This window comes from Octopus sinensis, linkage group LG9 (assembly GCF_006345805.1).
Source record: "Octopus sinensis linkage group LG9, ASM634580v1, whole genome shotgun sequence".
NCBI lineage: Eukaryota > Metazoa > Mollusca > Cephalopoda > Octopoda > Octopodidae > Octopus > Octopus sinensis.
In genome coordinates this window covers 5475230-5491694 of record NC_043005.1, presented here as the reverse complement: position 1 = coordinate 5491694, position 16465 = coordinate 5475230, and the positions used below count along the sequence as shown (strand labels likewise).

General features: G+C 36.3%; 1 protein-coding gene across 5 annotated transcripts in view; it reads right to left on the bottom strand.

Annotated features, from left to right (window-relative positions):
- Positions 1-16465, bottom strand: part of LOC115215537 (putative extracellular sulfatase Sulf-1 homolog) — a 213472-nt gene that overhangs the window by 12677 nt on the left and 184330 nt on the right. For all 5 annotated transcript variants that reach the window (XM_036505734.1, XM_029784718.2, XM_029784721.2 and 2 more), the window contains one exon: positions 1824-1966. In XM_036505734.1, coding sequence (XP_036361627.1) covers positions 1824-1966 — 143 coding nt within the window. The remainder of the gene's footprint in view (positions 1-1823; positions 1967-16465) is intronic.

Genomic DNA, 16465 nt, shown 5'->3' with positions numbered 1-16465 from the left:
TATAGTCATCGCTATCATCACCACCCTAGTTTTTCAATCTGCTTTTCGCACACTAGCATAGGTTGAACAAGGCTCACTGAAGCTGGATACCCTTCCTGCTGCCAATCCTTAATTGTTTCTGAGTAAGAGAATTAAGGCACTGCTACCCTTGGTCTGTTGAACAACTAACTAAATGGTTTTAGGTTGGTTGTAAACTATGACACTACATGCATGGTGACATTGTTTTTTAAACACAGTGCATAAACAAGGCATTTCTCTTTGTGTGTGTGTGTGTATATATATATATATAGATATATATGGGGTACATAGTTTAGTGGTCAGGATTTTGCAAAAATGAGTAATCCTACAATGGACTGGTGGTGGGGGAATTTATACACCACAGTATCTGGGAAATCAGCCTATGGCTCACTATACACTTTTGATGTGTGTGCGTGTGTGTATATACATACATATATATATATAAATATACTATGGCACTCCATTAGTTACAACAGTGAGGGTTCCAGTCAATCCAATCAATGGAACAGCCTGCTTGTGAAATTAACATGCAAGTGGCTGAGCATGTGTACCCTTAACGTAATTCTGGAGGACATTCAGAGTGTGACAAGGCTGGCCCCTTTGAAATAGAGGTACAACAGAAACAGGAAGAAGGAGTGAGAGAAAGTTGTGGTGAAAGAGTACAGCAGGGTTCACCACCACTCCCTGCCTGAGCCTCATGGAGCTTTAAGTGTTTTTACTCAATAAACACTCACAACACCCTGTCTGGGCGTTGTGAGTGTTTATTGCAATCCTACGACCTCAAGTCTGATACCCTAACCACTGGGCCATTGCACGAAGCACGACCTTCGAACTTTGGGTCTCACTGAGGAAATGACTAGAGACCGAGACCTCTGGAAGTATGCTGTGCGTGAGAAGACCTGGCAGGACAAGTGAGACCATAACCCGGGGCCTTCTACATGGGATGTAGCCAGCCCACTTATGCATACCTTCCCTTCCTGGGACACAAAACTCTACTTGTGAAGACCTGTTGAGGCAAGTGAGAATCAGAATCGAAATCGATCAATGGAAATTGTAGCTGAGTTACCAGTGCCGGTGGCACGTAAGAGAACCATCCGAACGTGGCCGTTGCCAGCGCCGCCCCGACTGGCCTCGTGCCGGTGGCACGTAAAAAGCACCCACTACACTCATGGAGTGGTTGGCGTTAGGAAGGGCATCCAGCCGTAGAAACATTGCCAGATCAAACTGGGCCTGGTGCAGCCTTCTGGCTTCCCAGACCCCAGTTGAACCGTCCAACCCATGCTAGCATGGAAAGCAGACGCTAAACGATGATGATGATGATGATATATATATATACATACAGACATATACACATGCACAATGATATTAATGTGATAAGTGATGGTTAATAATGTTCATTTTTGTATCTAAAAGTCATTGTTTTGATAAACAGTATCTTTGTCTCTGTTATGCACACATAAACAAAAGAAAAATATATTTATTACCTTAAAATAAAACTTTAATAAACAAATTTCTCATTTATATAGCCCTTCCCCAAAATACCGTGTCATTTATTCCCTCTATTCCTCCTCCCATCTAAATGAATTTTAATCTCACTGGGTGCACAGCCTTCATTAACCCACTGCCTGCCACCAAGCCTAATAGGTGCACTCATTTTGCACCTCTTATCTTAACTCTTTCCACCTCTCTCTATAGCAACCAACCAATATATTGGCAATTATTCTTATACAGAGATGATATTTCTTATTTCATAACCAAATCAAGTCTGGCATGAAACAAAAAAAAAGAAAAATTAATGGGTTTACCTGATATGGGTCTTCCAGCATGTTATAATAACTGATAAAGCCAGTGATGAATTCACAGTAGAGGAAGTTGTGAGTCTCATTAACTGTACGAATACACCAGTACGTGTTGTTATTGGCATTGGAACAGAAACAAAATGGGCCATCTGGAAAGAAGCAAAAGAAGAAGAAAACAATACATAAAATTAAAAGAATTTGGAGTATGTGAGGGGACATTTAGTACAATTGTAACAATCTTTTATTTTCATTTACAAGTATGTAGCAGTAACATACTGCAACTATAATTCATGGAATTCAAACAGTAAAATAGGAGTAATTCAACCTTTTTTGTTACCATATTTCTGTTGAAATACACCGTCTTTGTTGAAATTAATCTTCAAGAATTTAGTAAAATAACTGTCATTATTAAACACCTGTTTGGAACAAAAATTAGCACAAAATTTTATAAATGATTTTAATCTTAACCATAGTCCTATTGTTTCAATTAATTTTGAAGTTAACGAAGAATTTAGTAAAATAAATCTGCCATTATTAAAATTGTGTTTGGAACATGAATTGATATGAAATTTTGATGGAAGGTTTAAATTTAGATTTCATTGAAAAAGGTATCTTTCTATCATGGAAGCATGGACAATCTGAGGCAGGTTGGTATCAAAAGTAGTGAAATTGAAAGATAAAAAAGAAAGAAAAAAAAAACCAACAATAGATGCATTACTGTATGGCCTGTGAATGTTTTGTAGAAAAATCATATGAAATTACAAAGAAAAACTTGAGAATTAAATTGGAACATTTCCCAATAATTCTAAATTTAAAAGACGTCCAATAAAGAATTCAACTAAATGTTCCTATAATTTCTCCCATCAGCTTTTTTTTTTAGCAGACTCAAGACTTGTCTCTTCTACTCAGCAACAACACCATCCTTGTCAGCATCATCATTGTCTTAAGGTTCTCTTTTCCATGCTTGCATGGATGACAAAGAATTCGATGAGGCAGATTTTCTATAGCCAGATGTCCCTCCTGTTGCCAAACCCCAAGGAAATATTTCCCCTCTGGCCAGACATGCTTTCATGAAACATTGCTTGTATGAGAGTGACACTCATTTAGAACTCTCGTGTGATGTCAGGACAAGAACACGCACACATTACTTATATATACAAACACCTGTGATGGGCTTCTTTCACTTTCCTTCTACCAAATCCACTCACCACGTTGTGGTCAGGACTCGCTCTAGGTGCCATGCAGTTAGACTGATACAACAATGAAATACATTATGCAAATTATTTTTTCTTCTTCATCAACACACCATAAAAACACTCAAATTTATGTTTCTATCTTCTTAACCTTACCTCTTCTCAATATATATGTGTGTGTGTGTGTGTATATATATATAAATTAAGCAACAAATTGACTACCATTGATTATTAATTTTTTAATACAAAACTTTATCCCATCTAACAGCCGTTTCTGCTTCCAATGTCCCTTAGCGCTGCCAAAGAAAATTCTGAGAATAATATTCATCATATTCTATAACACATCCGATCTGGTACATGGAGCTTCATCAGAGTGAAGAAAAATACATAGAAAGAAAAGAAAAGGGCCTCAAGAGGAAGAAAGAAGGCTTAATATATTTGAATCATACCATTTTGCAGTGTAATGCTTCAGACCATTGAGTAAATGACTAAACTAGAAAATTAGCAGGTGGGTTAATCTTTCTTTAGGGGTAACAGGGTGTATAAATAATAAAAAAATAAGCACTTTATTATAACAGGATATGCCAACTGGTCTAGAAAAGAATAGTACTTAAGATTTCATAAATAGTACTAATTAATATTTATCCAAATAACATACCCATAAATTAATTACATTAATATATATTATAAAGACCAACCACTTATTGTCTGTAATGGGACTGACCAAAGTCCAGCCATTAATATAAATGGTCAGTTAAATTTAAATGAGGTATCCTCAGGAAACAGGTGCCAGAGAAATTCCTCCAGCTTCATTTGGCTTGTATTTATGGAGAGTGTTAATAGATGCTGGGTACACACTAATTCCTTCCCAGGGGAACTGGATGGGTTCAGGCTAACATGGCTAGTGTTGTCACTGCATCTGCAGTGGATACAGATGATCTCACTCCATACACAGCCAGTTTGGGCACTGATGGGAAGAGCTGGCTTGAAGTGAATGGAAAGGTCTTGGCTTGTTGCTTTCTGGTAGAATACCGTGCTGACTTTTTTTCCTTGTCTCTAATGCTTAATCAAGAGCCAAGCAGAGACAGCGATTCATGTTGTCAGGGTGTTCGATTGTGAACTTGATGATGTGCTGCTTTAGACTGTTGAAGGCTTTCAGTATTGTGATGGACTCCTCTCAAGAAGATGAGTATGAGGATGTCATCCATGGACCTAGTGAAAAAACAGTATGGGCAGTAGGTACTGCGTGCTCTGTACCTCAACTGCTCCAAGTAAATAATGGCCAGCAGACCTAACAGACTGGACCACCTGGGCTGGAACATTGTATGTATTGCTGATGAAGTCAATGGTCATGTTGGTGACAATAGCTGGTGCATCAGAAGTGATGCTTTCTGTTGTCAAGTTAACAAAGGGGAGTGCAGGCACTAAAGTGTAGAGTGAGACCACGTCCAGGCTGATGACATGCCGGTTACATCTAAGGGTAATGGATTTGAATCATTGTAGCCACTGGATGAAGTTCATCTGAACTGCTAAGACCCATGAGGTTTCATAAAAGGGCCATTCTAAAGCAGGGGCTATAGGTCTGATTTGGAGATTAAGTCTATCAGGAAATAGGAGGGGAAGTATTCTGCTGCTATGCACAATGAAGTTCCTCTTAACCCATCCTGGAAGTTTACACCAGCAGCAGATATTATTGATGAGGCCATTCAGTAGGGTTGCAGTTACTCCAGTGACTTTTGTATAAGTGTCACTGTTGTTTAGGTGTTCATATGCTGGGCTATTGTAAGTGCCCTGCACTATAACACAAAATTCTCTGCCTCTGTTGGAGGGGAGGTAGGTCAGGCCCCACCACAACCCAAGTTACCTTAACAGTGGCAAGTTGTGCAAGATCTTTCTTTTTCTCATCCTCCTCTCTCTCTATACATATATATATACACACACACAAGAGGGTGCTGAAAAGTTCCTGGCTTTAAGGGTATCATGAAAGGCCTGGTTGACAGCCCAACCTTCCAACTTTTTTTACAAGGCTTAGAAGAAACTGAAGGACTGTTGCAATAATTGTGTGAATCTGAGAGGGGAATATGTTACATAAAATCTTAATAAACTGCCCCTCCTGTATTTTCTTTTATCTAAAGCCAGGGACTTCTCAGCATGCCCTCGTACATAAATGTGGCTTTACTGATTGGTGTATGTGAAGGATTTCCAATAACCAAACCTGAAGATAGTTAGAAAGAGAAAGACAATCTGGTTTAACCCTCTTTGCAATCTAGATATTTGCACTTATATGGTTAAGAATTTGTGACATGTCATAAAATCTTAAATTCTCATAATGTCAGAGTAAGCTAATCATGCAAAGACAATATTGCTTTCAATATTGCATGCTACAAACGAAGCAAGCACACATGCATGCGGTCTTCATTCTACATTCCAACCAATATCCTCAGACATCCTAGTAACTGTCCATTGGAAGGATCCTGCCTTTCGAAGGTTGTGGTCTATAGAACCACCCTTACACCATTTGATGACATCACAAAACACATAAACATATATTTGTATGTATGTAAATATATATATATATATATATATATATATATATATAAACCATACACACACAAAGATATACCTATGTATATATACACATGTACATATACAATAAACAAAGAAAAATATGAACTTATCACAAGGGAGTTAAACATTATTTTAAAAAAAGCTAGAGAATTATTTAAATAATATAAAATAAGGCATATAAATTATTGAACCTAATTTAGCTACTAAGCTGGATCCCTTTCAGCCTAGAACATCAAACATGAAAACCCATCTATTAGACACATAAGCTCCTGGGGATTAGATATACAGCATATCAAAGAGTGGTTTCTGAAACAAAATAATAACCAAAAATGGAATTATCCCTGTGGAATACAATTCAGAAATGGTTTGTTAGATTACAAAAGAAACACCTAAAACTTTGTTGTCATTTAGTTTGCTATTAATTACTAGAATTCTTTTGTATTTCATTTTTAAATATCATCATCATTAACTTAACATCTAAATTTCCATGCTTGCTTGTGCCAGACAGTTTTTAACAGGTGGATACTCTTCCAACCCTCACCTGTTTCCAAGAAAAGTAATAGTTCCCTATGGCTGCACAAGTTTTCACAGAAGATTGAAAGTCAACAACATTCATTTACAACAATCACACCATTTCAAAACAAGAAGAAACTGACGCGCATACACACACACACACACATGATGTATGTATGACAGGCTTCTTTCAGTTTCTGTCTGCCAAATCCACTCCAAAGGCTTTGCTCAGCCCAGGAATATAATAGAAGACACTTGCTCGAGGTGCTACACAGTGGGACTGAACCAGAAACCATGTGCTTGGGAAGCAACCACACAGCCATAGCTGTTTATTTTCATTAGAAATAGTTCTAGTTGAACAAAGCTATAATTTTAGTAACCAGGAGGAATACAATTGATCTTACACCAGGATTATTATTAAAACTGATAAAACTTTAGACTTTATCATTTTTATATTATTAGTATGGGATTCTATGATTCAGCAGGCATTTTGTTTGGCAAGCTAACAATTCTGCCAGAATAATAATAATTTTAATTTGGTCAAAGCAAAAGGAGCCTAACAAAGGTTATAATATTAAGAATGTTGCCTCAACTAGCATTTAATGTCCACTTTTCATGCTGGCATGAGTTGGACAGTTTGATCAAAGTCAAATGTCGGCTATGAGCCTGGGTTTCTATAGCTGGATGCTCTTTGCGTGCTGGTCGTAGCTAGGATGCAGAGTAACTTGCATGACAAGATATGGAAAGCGAAAAGTCCCTCAAGTAATGGGGGGATGGTGAATTTGAGAGAACGGGAGGTGGCCTTATGCCAGATGTTGAGAAGCTAAAAGTATGACAGGACAAGCACAGGGCTCTTGCTATAGAGGAAATACAAGGCTACTCTGCATCATACAAGGGTGGGTGAGAGTAGTTGGGAATAATATAAAGACGGTGGTGTCTAGATGCCAGGGCAAATTCTGAAGGTACAAAAGAGAGGATGGACAGTGTGTGTGTGGGAGGAGTAATTTATAAGGGTGCGAAAGAAGGGAGCTGTAGTGAATGATGAATAAGAGTAGAGCTGTGATCGAGAGAGAGAGCAATGGCTCAGGAAAGATAAATCAGAGAGTAGGATATGATTTGTAAAGAAGAAAAATCTACGTATTTTGATAAGCAATTGTATTGGAATCAAACCAAAAGACAACAATGGTTTGTTTCCTTTACAAAAAAAAAAGAAGAAAATTTTAAAAATTCTAAATGAAGAGAATAATTCTGTTACAAAGAATATAAAGACAATTAGATGAGTCTTCCTGAGTGGGAGTAACAATGGAGCATGATAGAGGAGTTGAGTTTAAATTGACATTTCTAAAACCTGTATAAAGAATGGTTGGATTGTATGGCAGCAGAGTTCTTTCTCTACTAATAACAATTGTTTGTTAGAATATGAGGAGACTGCTTTCACATCATTTCTGAAATACTACTTTTGCTGAATATAGCCATCTTTAGCACAGGATATGATGCAATCTGGAAATAGAAAACCATTGTTAAAAGTGATAATTGGTATATATTTTTGAGCAAATAATAATAATGGTTTCAAAGTTTTGGCAGCACAAAGCCAGCAATTTTGGAGGGGGGGACTTAGTCAATTACATTGACCTCATTACTTGACTGGTATTTTCTTTTATCAACCACAAAAGGATGAAGGTTAAGTTGGCGTTGGCAGAATTTGAACTCAGAATGTAATGAGTGGGAAGAAATATTGCTAAGCATTTTGTCTGACATTCTAATGAGTTCCAACGGGTTCTAATGGGTCAGTTCACCACCTAAATGAAAATGGTTTCAAATTTCAGCACAAGACCAGCAATTTTGAGTGGAGGGAAGAAATTGATTACACTGACCCCAGTGCTCAACTAGTGTTGCATTTTATCAACCCCGAAAGAGGAAAGGTGTTGTCAACTTCAGTGAGATTTGAAATCAGAACATGAACAGTATAATGACAATAATTTCTATCAAAATATAAATGAAATGGCATGAAACATAATATATAATAATGATATGAATTAAATGAGAAAACATGAATAAAACAAGACTTCCATAAAGAAAATTCGAGACTGATATAGTAATGGCATTCTTTGAGAATATATATCATTAATTTGTGTCAGATTTAGATTAAAGAAACAGCAGTATATATTTATAATGCTACCAAGGTAAAAAAAAATAGTTTTCATCAAAGCAACAGGTAGACTAATAATTGCCTTAGTTTTTCGGTACCAACCCACCGGAGGTCACTCATTTCAAAACTAATCGAAACGAAGTTTTTCCTTGTTTGTTTCTGCTCCAAACACCAGCTTAATACTAATAGTTATTTTACTAAATTCCTCATTATTTTCAAAATGAATTGAGGGGAAAAGGGTTAAAAAGTAGAAAACAAGGAATATTGTCAGAGAACAAATAAAGCATTCCTGTATTTGTAGATATTGATTGATGAAAACTGGAAGCGGATTGAGAAGAGGAAAATGTAATTTAAATAAAATGGGTAAAGATTATTAGGGTTATCAAAGTGTTGAGGACTAACGAGATTATTTACATTTATTTATAATATTATTTTATAAATATTATATATTTATTATTATATATATAAATATAGATAGAGACATAGACAGACATCATGATTTGATGTCCATTTTCCATGCTGGCATGGGTGGCTTGGCTGGAGTTGGCAAGTCAAAGAACTGCACTAGGCTCCAGTCATCTGTTTCGGCTTGGTTGCTAAGGCTGGATACTGTTTCTAATGCCAACCACTTTGTAGAGTGTACTGGGTGCATTTTATATGGAACCAGCACCATTATGTGGTCCCATATATTATAGTAGAAAGGAGATAATCATTTCTAGATAAATTTTGGCAGGAACAGAAGTTAGAATTTCAAATCAAAGAACAAGGAGGAATATACACATGCATAGAAAATACATATTCAGTTGTTTTTTGGGGGGGAAGGGGCTTATTCATTACAAAGATCTTAAAACTTCTGTCACATCATTTCATTCTTATTAGAAATCATCAGTATGACATACAACCCAAGGTAAATAAATTAAAACTATGTTAAACGTTTTACAAAGCGAGACATTTCTTCTAGATGAAAAACAATTTCAGTTTAGAAGACATTCATGGAATGTGGGTTGTTTTTTTTTTGCTTCTGTTTCAGCAATTGAAAGAGTAGAGAGAGAGAGAAATTTCCTACATGCAAATCACTTCAACCTTGCAAAAGTGTTCTTCATGTCATTACTTTAATTCAGACACAGGATGCACTCTGGTGGCAAGTTATTTGGAAGGGAGATAATCACTTCAAGCAAAATCAGGGTAGGACTGAAAGTGTATTTTATAATGTAGAAAGATTAAACAGCTTCAGTAAAAGAATTTTGTTTTGTGTATAAAGAGAAAAAAGTGCCAGTGAATAGAAGTGAAGAAGAACTAGCTGAAGTGGTGAAATAGGCAAAAAACAACAAAAACTCTAAGGTTAAAATAGGAGAGCTAAGGGATTGACTGATTAAGGGGGCGGGGAAGACATGGGATCTAGAAGAATCAGGTGATTGACAAAGTGGTGCAGAGTTGAGTTGTAAGGGAATATAAGAAACGGTATATGTGGTCGTGATTATTAGAGTAGAGAGGTGTCAGGGGGAAGTGGTGGAGAACAGCTAGGGCTGAATGTTAACAGAGAATATGCCTAAAAGTAAGATAGCTAAAGAGGAGTAATTCTCTGGGGACTGTACAACATAGCAAACAAACTGACAATATTAATGATAACAAAGTTAATAGTAAGGCTGTAAAGGATTATTCTTTGACAATCAAAAGAAAAGACCATCACCTGCTGCACGTTACGAACACAATCTAACCAGCAAATTCACATCTATCAAAATAGATCATAATTAACAGGATGTTATATAACATTCAGTTAGAGAAAACTTGTGTCATTGTGATCTTAACTCCCTGTGACTGCTCCTTGTTCAATGATACAAACACATCCAGCAATCTAAATTAAAATCTTTCATCAAAATTTCATGTCAATGTTCAAACACCAGTTCAATAATGACAAAATTATTTTTGCTAAATTCTTCATTATTTTCAAAACTAATCGAAATGAAGGCCACGTATTTCAACAGAAATATCACAAAAGACTTAGGGATCTAAATTAAAACCTTCCATCAAAATTTCACATTAATTTATGTTCCAAACAAAAGGGTTAATAATGACAAAATTATTTTACTAAATTCGTCATTGTTTTAAAATTCAATTTTAAAAAATACAGCATCTTTCAACAGAAATATAGTATCAAATGAGTTAATGGTTTCTGATTTAGGCACAAGGCCAAGAATTTTGAGGGAAGAGCAAGTAGTTGATACCACTGATCCCAGTTTTTGACTAGTACTAATTTTTATCAACCCTGAAAAGTTGAAAGGCAATGGAGACCAGGGCAAGATTTGAAATCAGAATGTAAATAGTTGGAACAAATAATGCAAAGCATTTTTTACTTCCAATGTTTTAACGATTTTGCCAACTCACCACTTTAATTAAGATCTTACTATAATGATAATCAAAGACCAATCAGTGTACTTTTGGAACAAGAACTGCGCCCAGAAATATTTACTCAATTTCTGGAAAGTAATTGACCACTGATGGAATCTTCCGATAATGGTGGGGTTTTTTGTGTCTCTTGATGCATTCCATCTTTGACAAATTGATGTAAATCCAAAACCTTCAATAGTTTTGTTTAAACAATAAATAACACTTCACAGAAACAGTTTGCTAATGGCAGTTGTCAGGATATTATTTTAAAAAGCTGCAGGAATTTTTGTTTGTTTTTTGTTTTAACCTAAAAGGAAGCCTTTGACACAGAACAAAACAGAATACAATATTGTTTAGTAAGTATTAAAAGCAAAAAATATTTGTGCACATCAAACAGACTAGGAAAATTTTCTGATATTTCAGAAAATGCAAAAATAGAAAGAATGTAAAGAAATATACAAATAAATAAGTTATTAATCAGAAATAAAAGAGAATAATTGAAAGTGTGAGGCCTTCTGTAGATGAGATAATTCAAATCTTGCTTCAGTTAATTCTGAAAGTAAGTTTGTCATTATTAATCTGGTGTTTGGAGTATAAATTGGTTTCATATGTTAGCACAAGGCCAGAAACTTCAAGGTAAGGGTAAAGTCGATTACACTGACCCCCAATGCTTGACTGGTACCTATTTTATTGATCCCCAAAAAGATGAAAGGTAAAGTTGACCTTGGCAGAATTTGAACTCAGAACATAAAGACATAAAATGTCGCTAAGCATTTTGCCTGGCATGCCAACAATTGTGCCAGCTCCCTCCTTTAGTTTAGAACATAAATTAACATGAATTTTGATGAAAGGTTTTATATCACAGGGAGTTTCATTTAAAGAACCAGGGGCAGATTCAGATGGGTTAGTAATGAGAAACTTAATAATGCTGCTACTACTTAAAAACAATATCAAAGAACTGTCATTAGAGTTTACAGATCGTTTCGACCATCAAGATTAATTAATCCTGTTGTACACCGGACGGCAAGAAATTTAAAGAATCTGAACGACAAAAGTTTATTCTGGCCAAAAACCTGAAATGGCTCAAATTATGTGTGAGTACTTGTTAGTTTATCTTTTATCCTATTTTAGTTATTGGATAGTGGCCATGCTGGGGCACCAATTTGAAGGGCTTTTGCTGAATAGATTTACCAAGGTACTTATTTTATCATTCTCTTTTGCCAAACCTTTAAGTTATGGAGATTGAAACAAATCAACACCGGTTGCCAAACAGTGGAGGGCACAAACACAAACACACACACACACGACATGATGGACTTCTACATAGTTTCTGTCTTGCAGGTTACTCATAAAGCTTGAGTTGGCCCACGGCTATAACAGTAGGACTGAACTCAAAACCACACGGTTGCAATGCAAACTTTTTAACCATACAGCCATGCCTGCAACATGGGTGAAAATAATAATAATAATAATGGTTTCAAATTTTGCCACTAGGACAGTAATTTTGGGGGAGGGGATGAGTCAATTACATCGACCCCAGTGTTCAACTGGTACTTATTTCATCGACCCCGAAAAGATGAAAGGTAAAGTCGACCTCAGCAGAGTTTGAACTCAGAATATAGCAACAGGCGAAATACCTATTTCTTTACTACCCATAAGGAGCTAAACAGAGAGGACAGACAAACAGATTAAGTCGGTTATATCGACCCCAGTGCGTAAATGATACTTATTTAATCGACCCCGAAAAGATGAAAGGCAAAGTCAACCTCGGCGGAATTTGAACTCAGAACATAACGGCAGACGAAATACCATTAAGCATTTCGCCCAGCGTGCTAACCATTCTTTTCCAGCTCACCATAATAATAATAATAATTGTGAGGAAGACTGATGTAGCAAATAAGTAATCTTTTAGTTTATGCTAAGAATGAATAGGATTAGCGAAAAGCTGATTTATTGTTTGTCTAAGAAATAAATAAATCAAAGCTAAAATATGACTTTAGACATATGTAAAAGAGAGAGAGAGAGAGAGTATGTGTGTGCACACACACACACACACCACAGATGCAGACATGCCTGGGTGGTTAAGATGTTTGTATTCAAGTGAGTACAGAGTGATTGAGTACATGTATTTGTGAGACATTCACCCACTTACAGACTAATTGACTGAACAACTGAAATAAACAATGGTGAACCTCTCTCTCTTATACATATATATATATATATAATGTAAATAGGTCCCTGTCGGTTTCAGACACACACACATACTTCTATTTTCTTTGCAAGATTCTTGATGTGAACTCGTGTGAAACATTTTGTGGTATCTCACGGAGGGTCATTATGCCAATAAACACAAACATGCATTGGTTCTAATTTCACTTCTTTATTTTTTTTTTAATTATTATTTGTCAGTTGGTTAACTATTTAACCAATTATCTAATCAATCACACAAATAATCATTCGGTTAATTAATCAACCAGTTTTGTGTGCCATTCACAACCTCATTAATAATATATCCTCTCTATTCTGCTTCAGGTCCCTTGTATCTATTTGTCTGTCTATCCATCCATCCATACACACGCGCGCACACACACATAAAATGAACACTTCTGTTGATTTTAACATATGAGGGTCCAACAACCAATATTATAGTTATTGGATTACCCACTTCAATGGTGAAATCTTCCACACTTCTGGGAAATTCTGGTAGCAGAAAGCTGGTAATATATTTGCCACAAGCTCAATGGAAATAATAGGCTTTTCTATTAAAGTTGTCCATCTGGGTTAGCTGCCATTTTATAGTAGGAGGAGGTTAGTTGATACAATTGGCTCCAGTACTTGACTGGTACTTTATTTCATTGACCCTAACAGGATAACAGGAAGGTGTTAAGTTAATATAAACAGCCCAATAATAATAATATTTTCTCGCATAACACGTACATGGAATATCTGAAATGTGACAGGATTCTCTGGTAGTTCTTAAGGATTATGAAATAAGGAAGAAAACAAAAATTGAATCGAATCAAAAGTAACTCACTGATTAGAATGAGGGCAAGGCTGAGGTTTGATCTCAGGATGTTGGGTTTCACAAGCTGTTAAGGATTGAAGAGATTCATTTGTATGTCACACAGAATACCTGTGCCACCAGTTCCACTATAGAAAAGTGAATGCTAAAAGACGGGCAATGATGATGACAGAGTTCAATAATTGAAGCCACTCTAATACGTAACCTTAGCTTTTAACAGACATATACACAGGTGTGATTAAGCCTCAGAGAGGCTCTGCCTCGAGTAGACACTGCAAAAAGTTCTTCAGTGGTATTGTAAAGCTCTTCTTTAGTGGTGATTAAAGTCATTGCAATATCAGAAACTATTCTATATGATCCGAAGGTATCTCAGGGTCGCATACTTCCCCTGAGTAGGGCAGCAAGGACTGAATTAGCCTTCACTAATGTTTAACATATTTAAAAGATTGAGCACAAAAACTCTTACTAGAAATAATGTGAAGAAAAGATAACCTTAGAACATTACCTGTTTGACACACGCTCATTATCATTTAATGTTTATTTTCCATGCTGGCATGGGGTGGATGATGACAGGAGCTGCACCAGACTCCAATTGTCTGTTTTGGCATGGTTCCTATGGCTGGATGCCCTTTCTAATGCCAACCGCTTCACAGAGTGTACTGGGGGCTTTTTGCATAGCACCAGTCCCAGTACTTATACATTCTGTGAAATTGAGTATTCATTATCAATTGACAGATCAGCAAATGCAGGAGCATCAACTGTTGATGATTCAGTAGCCTGGATGCCTCTGGCTGATGAGACAGGCTGTCCCAGAGTCACTTGCACCAATGAATCAGGTGTGTTATGAACACACATTTGTCATTAAAGGAGAGACAAAACACAGCACCAATTAATATATACACAAGCAAATCTGCTGTTAAGAGTGCATATACAAGTCATCACACACACACACTACCCCCATGCACTGGTTTGATAAATGGCTAATGATTGACCATTTATGATTGAACTTATTTTAATAATGAGTTGCTAGTCTTGCAGACTTTCCCCCAGACAATCTGATCCTATTCCTGACATTTAGGTGCACTCTGACTGTCTTAATTGGACAGCTTTATTTTCCCTGTTAAAAACATCAAAAATCCCCATCTGCAGAGGATTTGGAAGTAAATGATCCCAAAACAGCCAATGAATTCACTTTTACACCTACACACTTTTATATATATATATATATATATACCCATTTGACCACTAAACAAATAATATGACAGTAAGTGCTTAGTTTATTGATTAACTGACCTACATGTTAAATGAATTAGTATGCAAGTGGTTGAGTATTCCACAGACATGTGTACCCCAAAAGTAATTTTCAATCAGAATAACACAGTGTGGCAGAGCTGAATCTTTGAATTGCATTACAGTGTAGATCCAACAGGTTTCCACAGTTTTTGATTCACTTAATTTTACTCACAAGGCTTGGGTTGACCCAAGATTTAGGATAACAGATATAAGTCAAATATGTTGTGCAATGAGACTGAACCAGAGATCTAGAGATTGCTAAGCAAACTTCTTAGCCATCCAGCCATGCTACATCCATAAACTCTTTCCTTTCTTTCTCATAAACAGAGGAATTTAGTTCCTTTGTTATATTTCTGCTGAAATATGCTGCCTTTGTTTCAATGATTTCTGGAAACAATGAAGAATTTACAAAAAGATCATTATTAAGCTGGTATTTGGAACTTAAATCAATATGAAATTCTGATTAGATCACGTTTAAACAAGAACTCTGTGTCATAGAACCAGGGATGTTCTCAAGTGCACTGGTATCAAAAGGTTAATAGTCCTTCGTCTGCTGGTTCACAGTGTCCATAAGTCTAGAGGTTAACAAGAATTAGAAACTAAGAGTACAAAACCTTTTATCATCTGGGAAGCAGGTTTGTCTGGTGGGAACTTGAAAGAGGGCATTCTGTAAGAGCACGGAGGAAACACAGGATGCAATAAGGAACCATAAGATGCAATGGAATCTTTGAAAGATACTCAGAGCACCAGACCTTGAAATGCCATTTAAAGGCACGTTCAACAGCAAGAAAACTATGAACTCTTTCTAACGTTGATTGTATACTAGATACAAGGTTAGTTATCAAAGGAGCTGAACTGCTGATGTAGAGAAAGGACAAGAACAAGAGTTAAAAATGAGAAGGAATCCAGAGAGCTAATAATACCTCTGCTGGCATCAAATTGTCAGAAATATATGTGTAAGCAGTTTCATATTAGTTGTAGTGAAACAGAAAAGCAAAATATCTGTTGAGGTCTGCGGAGAAAGGAGTTGAAAAAGATCAAATAGATATGCAATGTCGTCTTGCATGTAAGGTAAATTGCTAAGAAAGCAAAGAGAGAAGATACCACCATCATTGCTTTAACATCCACTTTTCCATGCTTACAGGAGTCAGATGCAATTCATTAAGGCAAATTTTCTATGGCTGGATATCCTTCCTGTTGCTAATCCTCAGCTATTTCCAAGTAAGGTAATCTCTCCTCCATAACCAGGCATCTTTCCATGGAAGATTGGAAGCAGAGGTCATTGTTTGCAATATAAGGAAACTTGTTCAAAACTATTATGCAATGTCAAGACGAAAGAGATAGTAAACTTACCCCCATATATATATATTTACACACACGCACACACACAATGTTCAAATATGAATGAGAAGCAGCCGGGGGGGGGGGGTTATAAACAATATCGAACATACAAACAGAAGCTATGTGTTTTGCCAGTTTGTGGGCAAGCTGTGATTTATAAGCCTAAGAGAATATGGGTTTG